Here is an 11,437-nt window from a genome sequence, read left to right as displayed (position 1 = left end):
CTGAATGATCATTAGAGCTGAAGGGGGGAATAAATCTTGAATATAGATGTGAAAAATCCAATTACGCAAGGGCAACTAGGTGGCTCTCTTTGTTCAAATATACATTGCATATACATATTGTATGTATGTATATTTGGATGTATGTGTACTTATACACTGCCTATGGTTGGATATATGTATGTATGTATGTATGCGTACGATATAAAACCAGTTAAAACTTAGTGATACTTTTATGGATCGTTGAAACTTAGTTCGTATTTCGAGTATCTTTGTATAAATGCGAGTGCTGTTGTTGTAGTAGTTTCTATGGTTGTATGTGGGTGTGTTACCGCATTTCACTTGGCCTGTTGCCAAACCTCTCAGAGGGATACACCACTCCGATCACAAGTCACCTGCGGCGATGCCAATTTTGTGTGAGGTTGTTTTTTTTTGTTTTTGGTTGGAAAAAAAGAAAACAAATGGTTGTGTTTAGGTTTTTTGTGGTATTTTCGCTTTTTCATTTTTTTGCATAGTTTTTGGAATAAGTCACACATTTATTTAATAATAAATATATATTTTTAGGGGTAGTTCGGCTTTTTTCATTTTCTTTTTGTTTTTTTTCTTTTGTGTTAGTTTTGCTTCTTTTTTTAAGTTTCATTTTTGGTTTCGCTTTGCTGGCATTCAATAAGTTATAATAATTATAAAAATGGAATAATAAGTAGGCATAATAATATATAATAATGAATACAATATAATAGGTTTTCTTGGTTTCATTTACTTTGGTTTGCACTTGACGAATACGAATATTGAATATACTTTGTACTCCTCCGCTAAGATGACGAAAAAAAGGGTCATTAAATCTGGCTAGATAAGTGTATCTTCTATATAATAATGTGTGTTTCGTTTTTCGTGGTTCATGTGTGTGTGTTTTGTGTAAATTGGGTTCTTGTTACGTTTTGAGAGATCTCTCGCGGCATTCGTTTTCGTTTCGTTTTCGAGTTTAAAATCAATGCGAAATAAATCGAATAAGTTGTGAGTACATCATATCGAGTGGAACTAGAATTAATCGTAAGATAGACCTGGCAAAACGAACGCAAAATACGATACAATACAATATAATATATCTATGCATATCTATTATAATAAGTATAATAAGTAATTAGGTAAGCTGAGAGAAATATGTGTGTGTGAGTTATTTGGGTTTCGCTTAAATCAGTAGACATTAAGTAAATCATTTGGTTAGCTCGTTAAGTATACTGTTTAATTGAATATAATCAAATTGAATTACATATCGATAAGTAAAAAAAAGAACAGTTTCTAAATATTGCGACTTGGATCATTTTCTTGATTCAAATATTTTTTCTTTTTTTTTTGTTTTTTTGTTTGTTTTTTTTTTTTGTTTTGTTTTGCTTTGTGTCAATGCAATGTTGTCAATCTTCATTGCCTCCCATATTCATTTTGTCAATTTATAGACATTTGTCTTGTTTTTACTAACGGTTCTGCTTCATTTTATTCCTTAGTTGCTGCTGTGTTTCTAATTGCCTCATTCGAGCTTTGTTTTTGTTAGGTTTTGGGCTTTGGTTAATCGAATTAAATTAGTTTGGAGTATTCGTGCACCCATATCGACGTTTAATCGGTACTTTCCACATACACAGAATCAAATCAATTTTCACTAAGATTTCATTAGAATTACAATCATAATAATTTCGTTAGCATACAAATCAAATTATAGAGCATCCTCCTCTTCCTCACATGTCCCATCAATCATGATCATGATTTTGATTAATGTTTATTTTTATCTCTGTATAAGTAAATGTGTAATTTTGACTACAACTCGTCGACGCGTCGCGCCGTTGGCAAATCAAACTTTTAATCGTTCGGAAAGTCCTGTCAAAGTACTGTCAAATAATAGAGGATTGATATAGAGAGAGGACTACGCTTAGGACTAGACACTAGTTCAGTTTCGCTTAAGTAGTTTTAGTTTTGTTAGTCTTAAAGCTGACCTGGAGCACACGGTTGCCCAGGGTGTAGCCATTAAGTGACTGGATGGCCACCACAGCCTCGTCGTAGTTGGTCATTGTGACGAAGCCAAATCCCTTGCACTTACTGGTCTGCAGGTCCCGGATCACCTTCACCGACTGAACGGCCCCGAATGGCCCAAACAGCTGCCACAGCACGTTCTCCTCGGTCTCCGGGGCCAGGTTGTAGACGAATATGCACCACCCAGATCCGGTCATTGCGTTGCCGGGCAATATCGAGTTGGCCAATAGATCACCGGCCAATGGCGAGTATCTAAAGGGAGATTCGATGATGGGAAAAAATAAATAAAAGTTCGATTAATAATCTTTTTGTAACTATTGTCATCGATAGTATCGATTTTAATAAAAACTAAAGATTTGTTTGCTTAGTTTCTAAGTCGGAAAACCCTCCACGAATAAAACTAGAAGTTTTAATTCAAGTTTTGAGAATTCCATTGTTCAAGAGCAAAATTCCAGCATTAAACTGTGCTTCAAGGTACACATAATTTTTATGTTGTCTGAAATTTCCCCGATTGGGCACTTTCATGTAATCGCTGCTTCTCTCGGTGCACCAAGAACCAAATCACGAGCGGAAACGGAAGCGGAAGCGGATATAGTTATTTGTGTTGGACCATGTGAAACAGTGCGTTTCAAATTAATAGAAATTAAGTGAGCGGACACACTGCAGTCGATGATTAGTGTTGTAAAAAGGATAAAAATAAAAACAATGAATACTTTTACATGCAAATAAAAGCAAAGCGAATCAGAAACCAAAGAAAATATACATGAAAACACAAAGCTAAGCATAGATAAACCAGAAAAAGGCTTTGATAGTAATTTAAACGAACATTATTGCAAAAACACTTATAAACACAAAACTATCTTCTTCGGTTACTATTTACACGAATATGGTAATATGGTAAAAAAAAATCAAAAAAGAATGCAGAGGTACTCGTATTTATATGGAAAAACGTAAGAGAGTATGAAATGAACAAGATCAAAAAATTCACCTAACATGGGACACGATAACATAAGCACGTGTAAGAAATGGCGTTGCCACTGCAATTTCATTTGTTCCTTCTGGCTATTATAAGGATCCGATCTAATGCAGATCTAATCTAATAGGAAATCAGTTAGATACGGTTCTCTATGATTCTGCGTTTTTAGTTTTCTTGTATCTTCTTCTTGTTATGCGGAATTTCGAAATACGAACGCAAAGACGAACAGACATACATGGCTATATCGACTTGGCTCTTAATGCTGATGAAGAATATATATATGTACTTTATGATGTCGGAAACGCTTGCTTCTGGGTGTTACACACACAAATACCAAAAATCTAATAGAACCCTATACTCATTCGAATTGAATATATTTATAATATATAACCAAGCTTTTTCAACTGAACTCAATAATATACGCATACACATAAAAACAAAGAATTCATTTCGGTAGTTTTTTTGTTTCGTTTTGTGGTTGAACAGAATGTTATTTAAACTCATATAAGTCATTTTTCCCTACCCACCTCCATAGAAAGACATACAATCAGACGTCCTATTATTCTCTATTCCTATTCCTAAGTCGGGCTCAGATCTATGTATATTGGGATTGTGCCTGCGACTGAGTTCGGGATGTATGTGGGAAGTAGTACACACCTGATGCGACCAGCGTTTGGTAGGGCACCGGCCAGACGTCGGGTGGCCGCTGCCGCTTGAGGCGTCAAGTAGGCGGTTAGGGGCGGGGCAATTTGGGCCTTAGCGCTGTTGCTCGGATTGTTTGCAAACTTCACGGTAATCGGCTCGGCATAGCCCTTTGGGGTCTTGCCATTCAGCTCTTGTATGGCCCGCTCGGCTTCGTTGCGTTGATCGAAGCGTATAAAACCGACGCCCTTCGATAAACCTAATTTATAGTAAGCCCATAAATTTGTTAATAATTTCAGAACATACGAGTAGATGACATACCGGAAATATTATCACAGAGTATACGAGATGTAATTATCTTGCCGAACGATGCGAACATCCCCTCCAAGTCTGGTTGTGATAGATTCTTCGGAAGACCCGATACATATAAATTAGCACCCTTTATAGATTCTGAACTTGGACGGGCGTATGATACTTTAATAACCTTATTCTGCAAACGCAAGCCGTTCAGGGTGTTCACAGCCTTCTCAGCATCCTCGGCACGCACATAGTTAACAAAGCCGTAGCCCAGGCTTTGGCCTAAAAGATTCAATAAATCATTAGGTTAATTTTCCATTTATTTACGATTATATGGGATATCATTGTTATTTTGGGACACTTACCTTGCTGGAGTGCCGGATTGAGGGCGGTCAACGATGCTGGCAAGACTTAAAAAGGGAAAGGAGAGAATAAAATTCAGAGATAAGGATGCTAAATATTTATGTATCTACTTATAAAATCTATATTTTAGACAATGTTAAACGGATATGATACATATAAATAACATGCTTGGAAAGCCTCTAGTAGTTCATTGAAAAATTGAATATAAATTATAGGAATACTGTCGAATGGCACCTTAAAGCACTTTGTTCCAATGACGGACAGCGACATCTACCTAAACTGATATGATATAGGGATATATACAGTATAGGCAGGAAAGAATTGGAAAAAATCAAAAGCCAAATAAACAAAGGATTGTATGAAAGAATAGATACAGCCTAATTTCACAACATTCATATACAAAGAAACATAGAAAAAGCTTAGAATTTAATTGAAGAATCATTGGTTAATATTTACCCAAATTACCTGAGACTTTATCACGCACCAGTTTGCAACTCTCGAGCTCACCGATACTCGAGAAGAGCGATCGCATCTCCTCTTGGGTCATGGTCTGTGGCAGATAGTTGACAATCAAATTGGTGCGCGACTCATCATTGCTGCCGTCCACGGAGCCGTTAGCGCTGCCGTTCTTCACGATATCCATGGCGTTGGTCATTTTGCTTTCTGTTTTTGGTTCCGGTTTCGGTACTACGCGATTTTCGTCTTGGTTGGTTGGATGATTTTGCTTGTTAGATGGTTGTTGTCGTTCGCTTAGTAATTAATCTCACTGCTTGGGTTGTTAACGCTTACGAATTAGGTTTTTTTCTTTTAATTATGGTTTATGTTTATTTTTATTTGTATTTAATTTTAATGTCGACTGCGCTTTGCACAAGTCCCGTGAAGTTGTTTAGCTGCAGAAGTGGTTGTTGCTGTGGTTTTTAGTTCGGTTGTGTGGGGTTTTTAGATCAACTACGATCGCGAAAAAAACGTATTTTCTTTTACTTAGTTAAGTTCTAAAGCGTTCTCTGTCTAAAACGTTTTAAATTGAATTTATGTCTTGAATTAAATAATCGCTCGTATATTTTTTGATTTTTCTTTTTTTAAGATAAAAGAGTTAATTTTACTAAATTTTTTGTTTTCGCCGAGTGTTGTAGTGTTTTGAGAATTTGTTCTTATTTTTTTTTCTTTTCTTTTCAGTTTCGGAATTTTTTTTTTATAAAATTGCAAAAATGCAAAAAGATAGCAATTATTGTTGTTGTTTTTTTACTATAATACTTTTAATAAATTTGCGCTGGTTAGTTTTTTTTGTTGGAACTTAGCTTTGTTTTCAAATATACATACATATATCATATATAGTATATAAATAGTTGTATTATCTGTTATCCTCTTGTATAATATATATATATATATATATATATATACGAGTAGTCGTACAGATTGAATATGATTATTCGTTTATGCTTTATTAAATTAATAGTAGTTGGTTTTATTTGGTGGTGTTTGGTTTTTGCTTTCCTCTCTTTCCGGTTCAATCTGTTCTATTCGGATCTATTCTGTTCTGTTGTATTCTTTTCGGTTCTGTTATTTTCTTTTCTTGACATTTTCTGCTTTCTGCAGTCTAAAAATGCATCATATCCATAAATTATGGCTGTTCGATTATTCTCTTGATTTTACTCAATCTGCAATGGAAAATGCGAGGTATTTGTGTAGTTAGGTAGGCTATAGAATAGTATTAATAATAATATTTTAGGATACCACAATATACATATATTTATTCTATGATTTCCATCTTATATTTCCTCCATCTTCAGCGGAGAGTTAATGAAATGTATAGAGCACCATTACGATGATTAGGAGTTAAATATATTTTTGTATGCCTTTCAAAGCATTGAATCTATGGCGGGAACAGAAAGAAAAGTAAATCCATGATTGTACTAGGGAATCAATAGTACGAAATAATGGCTTTAAGATAAAGGCTATATACATATGTATATGTACATATGTATTTGCTTTAAAATAGCTCTACCATTTTTACTCCATAGACTCAAATCAGTGGCAAAGAAGAAAAAGAAGATCCGATGATCGGAGCAAAAAACTGCCTGATAAGAGCATTTCACACATGAATTCGCCTCCCCTCTTCTAACACGGAGAGTGCCTTTGTAAATGACACTCATTGAAACTGGCAGTGACTGTGACTGCTGTCACCACCACCACTACCACCATGAGCAGCATTACCTACGAGTAGAGTATCACAGTCCCCCACCCACCCTCTTCTTGCGTAATGGACGACAAGGGTAAGTCAAAGCTAAAGTCTGTTTATCAAACAAAAATGGGATAGGCGATCGGAAGTTTGGGAGTTGGTTTGCATCGCTTTTTTTTTTGGCAGCACAAAATGCTCGCCTAATGGTTAGGAATTTAATTAAATCGCTTTTTCGACGTGTAGGAAGTATGTGTGTATATTCCCATATAGGTAGACACTTAGAGATAAAGCGCCCATGATATGATAACTAAAAATGTCAAGTCCGCATGCAAAAAATTGTATGCTCGCTCTGTGAGAAGTTCGGAGAAGTAAATGGCAAGAATTAATGTGATACAGCTTGAAGATATTGAATTTATGGTAGGAGATGGGAAATTGTCATTGGTAGTTTCAGGTGATTTGATTAGAAAGAGAAACTGTGTCTTTAAATATTATTTGAACCAAATTTTAGCTAAAATTTTATAATTAAGTCATGCTCGTTTAAAATTGCATATCTTTTTGTTCAACAAAACCTATATTCATATGTATGTATGAATGTATTTCCCACTCATGCATCGAGTGTGTTGTCATAGTCGTCTAGGACTAGTTTACCTCCTACTCTTTCCAACTGGAATGGTTTTTCGGGGTTGAAAAAGAGAGAGAGAGACCGAAGAGGACGGGCTTCCTAGTTCCTGCTAGATCCTGGATGTCTGCCTGCGCGCGTGTTTGTGTGTGGCACTTTGTCTGCACTGAAAATAGGGTAAAAACCTGACGTGAAAAACAAACAAACGAGCAGGCAAGTCCTGTCCCGGTCCCGGTTCCAGTGCCAATCCCAGTCGCAGTCCACGGCCATGTCCTGCCCAGTCTTTGAGGTCATTGAACCCTGACTGCATCTATGCCTGTGGCTTTGGGTTCTCTAGTTTTCCATTTATTTGTCTGTGTTTTCCACTTTCCCACTCTTCAGTGTTTGCCCTTTTTTGGATCACCAGAGGCATTGCTGCGGTTACAAAACTGCTACCAGCAGCTGTTTAAAAGCCAGGTTCCGCGTTCATTGAACCCCTGCAAAAAGGGGCAAGGCTGCAAGGGGCTTTGAATGCTGCATGGGATATGAAAAACAAACCTCAAAAGGCAGCATGCTAAAGGTGAAGATGCAACCTGTGGATAAACGGGTAAAAGGAAGGATGAACAAATAAATATTTGCATCAAAAGGCGCCTTAAACAAGGGGAAATGCAGCGAAAAAAAACTGCATAAAGGGGAATTGCACCCACAACCGGAGCAAGAAAAAGACAAACCCATAGGAAAAGAGAGAGAGAGAGAGAGGCCGACAAAGAATAAGAGGGAGGGGGACATGGATTAATTGCACAGCATGGCGTGATACAGCATAATATAGACACCATTCTCTCCAGGACCCCCTTGTGTGAGTGTGTGACTGAAAGAAAGAACCCAGAGCAAAAATGTGCAATTGACACTTTTGTGCCGATATCTGTGACCTCATTCGGGAATGTGTGTCGGAAGTGCTAGAGAGCCTTAAAAGAGGGCCTTGAGGTGGGTCAGGGCATGTCCTGAGGGTCACCAGGGGGGTTGCATCAGAGACAGGAACATCCAGGCCAGGGCTTCACCTTGAATCGAATATTTTCGGATAGAGCAGATGGAGCAGATTTCGTTTGACAGATCGCCGGATCCACGAAATATATACCATAAAGTATAGAGTAACATATAGTATATGTAAATGCAGTGAAATAAATGTCGATGATGATAGGTCATAGCATTATAAGTTATATGATATATGTTCACGATATATGATTTTTGTATTTTTCAATACTTATCAAGAATTCAGATACTAAGACATTTGTAAATTTTAATAACTTGTTTTGGTCCATAAAACTCTATGCCCATCACTTCTCTGTGATCAATCCGATGTTCTATAGAAAATAAAAACTAAAATCTTTAAAATTAAACCTTTTTAGGATTCGATTTATACCCATATATTTTCATAAATCAAGTTGTCTTTTTCGATAAATCTAACTATAATTTATAATGCTTCAAATACGCTTCTCTTATCATTTAAGCACTAATCATTACATTGATGTTTATTATTTAACCTTAGACTTTCCTTTTACCAATCATTAACTTGGTGAAACTCTAAGGCGATAAATTGTCCGATTAAAAGAAAACAAATAATAAATGTCATGGAAATTTTCAATTTCGGCTGCTATCGATTTCCATTACTCAACCACAGTTACAACTACTAATAAACTACGAGCATAACTATAGCTATAACCATGGGGATATATTTACATATATGTATATAGAAAAGCCATCCAGGCTTTGGAGGTGGAGGATGTTGATTAGATCATTCGGCTATTACTCGTACTTACGTGCCTTCGGGCCGAGACGGAAATAGTGAGAGCGAGGTGCCGGCTGGGAAGAAATACTGTCATACAGCTGCTTGAAAGTTGATGATAGTTTTTGGGGCGGAGGAGGATTGACTATAATATATATTGATTGCACACAAAAAACTTTCTCGAAGTCTCGCGTCGACTCGTTGGCTCTCGTTCCTTCCCAAGTCTAGCACTCTCTCTCACTCTATATCTCTCTCTCTCTGTCTATGTAACCGCGATTTCTGTCTCCCTTATATGCTCCTTTGTCCAACGTTCGAAAAATTGTGTTATTTTTCTTACTATTTTCCGCGTAGTAGTTTAGAGTCAGACGAGACCGCACTTTTAAATCAATCACTCCAAAAAATACGAAAAAATGTTTGAATATCCTTTTCTTAAATAAGTATCCTTCAAGGGAAGAAAACTAATAGATTTTCTAGTGGATTAAAGTATCTTTGGTCCTAATATTGCACGATTGTTAAAAAACCTAAAGTTTTGAGTGGGGATTGCACAGATATTGCTGTTTGGTTCTTTCTAGTTCCTAGTTCCTAGTTTTTGCTGTGACAGTTTTTTGTAGTTGTAGTTTAGTTGGATAAAAACCGAGAACACAACTAATTCGTAACTGAATATACATAAGTATATAGAAGTATATATATATACAACACAAAAACCGGTGCAGAGGAGTCAAAAAATTATAAATGAATGTTCTCGAACGAGAAACACAACCGAATGGAATCAAAACCGAACGAAAGCAACGAACGAGCACGTACGACTGAACCGACTCAAAGGCAGACACACAGCCAGGACTCGAAGGACGGCCGGCCAGCAAGCACAGCCATCAGGAGCAGAACCAAACGTTAAACGACAGAGGGCTGGCGCCTTCTCGTTCATCCTTTACGTAGCGCCCCCAAACAGGGCAGTGGCGCAACAGAGACAGGACGACAGAGAGAGAGAGAGAGAGAGAGAGAGAGAGAAAAAGCAGCCACCACCAGCACTGCACTGCGCCCTGCTATACTGCAGGACCTCTTTTTCGCTCTCTGAACGACCCGGCCGGCAGTACACACCCTTTTTGGGCAATGGAGCGAGCAAGACAGCGCCTGAGCGACCAAAGCACAGAGAAAAAGTGAGAGAAGGATAGGTGGCTAGAAAAAGAGGAGAATAAGTATGAGGTTTAGGAAGATGAGATTTGGAAGGAGGTCTACGAGAACTTGACTCTTTGCAAATTTACTTTATTTTGCGACACTTATGGGAGCGCAGAGAGTCAGCGTAGTTTAGATATATTCATTGAACACAATGGAGGATCCTGGAAACCGTAAGATAAAAGTATGTTAGCATCAAAATTTCACTCAGAAGGAAAAAATTCATAGCTTGTAGAAACCAATCCCATTGAATAGGATTCAAAGAACATATGTTATTAGTTCTTAAGTTTTCGAAATTATTTTGGCTATTTTGTTTATATATATGTATATAGATTTACATAAAAATTCAAATATTTCAATTTCTGCCAAAATATTCTTAAATCTAAGAAAGAGACCGAGAGATATTTGAGATATGCATTGCCAGAAAAGAGGATTTGCCGGACACCGGCTGTCTCTCAATTTGCTCGGGTTGGGGTTGAGAGAGAGAGAGCGCATCAGCAGGAAAGCTCTCAGCGAGAGCGAGAGCACCTTGCTGGCAAGGAGTAATAATCGAGCATGCACACAATCATAGACTTGCCCCTCACACAAATACTGAATCTCCCTCACACACATACTATTAAGTTCTCTCTAAAACACATACACACTTATAAGCATTCTCTTTCTATCTCTCAGACACCCACAGCTTCCGTGTTATAAATGATGAAAGTTCTACGCTTCGCTTGACAACACCATGGGATTGAGGAGGACGGGTTCTGGCAAGGCCCTGAGGCGCCGGAAAATGCTGGTGGTGGTGGATGCTTGGGTGTTTGGGATGCTGGGATGCTGGGGGATGGATAAGCGTCATGTGCATATCCCTCGAGTGGCAACCGTTTGCTTCGTTGCTTTTTTAAGAACTCTCCGTTTTTGATTTTTTTTTTTTTTTTTTGCCACTCTGCTTCTTGTGACTCGGTTTCTCTCGATTTCTTTTCGCTCATGTTCTTTCCTACTCGTTTTTTACTATGGGCTCTTTAAGATAATTCCGTTTATCCTTTGACCCAATTCGTTTAATTTTGTGTTTCGCTTGTTTATTTATGCCGCTTTTCCATTGAGCGCTGCCCTTCTTTCCGTGCTAAAGAGAGAGCTAAACGCTTTCTGAGTAGTGTGAGTGGAAAACGAACGGGGAAAGCGCTTGAGTGGGGAAGTTAGGGCGTGGCTGTGGCTTATCCCTCTTGGATTTCCAGAGCAAACGTTCCCAGCGATCAAACGAAACGAGCCCTTACCGATCGGAACCCTTTGTATTCTTTGTTGTACAAAATGTAGCCATATGTCTTAATTTTCGGGAAACATTTCTTATTTTCAAATACAAGTCCCCCCGTCTTCGGACGGACATGTGTCAAAATGTTTTAAAACTTTGCGACAGGCCCCGAA

The 11,437-nt window shown here is 37.7% G+C and overlaps 1 protein-coding gene and 1 long non-coding RNA gene across 3 annotated transcripts; both read right to left on the bottom strand.

Annotated features, from left to right (window-relative positions):
* Positions 1 to 933: 933 nt before the first annotated feature.
* On the bottom strand, positions 934 to 5,596 carry LOC108153410 (ELAV-like protein 2). Of its 2 annotated transcripts, none has more exons than XM_017283405.2 (5): positions 4,754 to 5,596; positions 4,300 to 4,344; positions 3,959 to 4,216; positions 3,653 to 3,896; positions 934 to 2,271 (listed from the first exon to the last, which is right to left on the bottom strand). In XM_017283405.2, exons 1-5 carry the CDS (start codon positions 4,950 to 4,952, stop codon positions 1,947 to 1,949), a joined length of 1,071 nt encoding a protein of 356 aa, XP_017138894.1. In that variant the 5' UTR covers positions 4,953 to 5,596; the 3' UTR covers positions 934 to 1,946. The 2 variants fall into 2 exon arrangements, with proteins under 2 accessions (XP_017138894.1, XP_017138895.1); XM_017283406.2 differs by having other exon boundaries at positions 4,763 to 5,595.
* Positions 5,597 to 5,961: 365 nt separating this feature from the next.
* On the bottom strand, positions 5,962 to 9,430 carry LOC117186232. The gene is made up of 3 exons (XR_004471358.1): positions 8,892 to 9,430; positions 7,633 to 7,667; positions 5,962 to 7,571 (listed from the first exon to the last, which is right to left on the bottom strand). It is a non-coding gene; the product is annotated as an uncharacterized LOC117186232 (long non-coding RNA).
* Between the last annotated feature and the right edge of the window lie 2,007 nt (positions 9,431 to 11,437).

The sequence above is a fragment of the Drosophila miranda genome, chromosome XR (genome assembly GCF_003369915.1).
Source record: "Drosophila miranda strain MSH22 chromosome XR, D.miranda_PacBio2.1, whole genome shotgun sequence".
NCBI classification, from domain to species: Eukaryota; Metazoa; Arthropoda; class Insecta; order Diptera; family Drosophilidae; genus Drosophila; species Drosophila miranda.
The sequence above is the reverse complement of the archived record's forward strand: the minus strand, read 5'-3'. Positions and strand labels throughout refer to the sequence as shown.

Bases quoted from the DNA above. Each gene is read 5' to 3' on its own strand.
- LOC108153410 (XM_017283405.2), bottom strand. From the start codon at position 4,952: ATGACCAACGCCATGGATATCGTGAAGAACGGCAGCGCTAACGGCTCC. The intron at 4,345-4,753 runs GTAAATATTAAC...TCCCTTTTTAAG, and splicing joins TAAAGTCTCAGGTAATTTGG to TCTTGCCAGCATCGTTGACC. The intron at 3,897-3,958 runs GTATGTCATCTA...ACTATAAATTAG, and splicing joins ACTCTGTGATAATATTTCCG to GTTTATCGAAGGGCGTCGGT.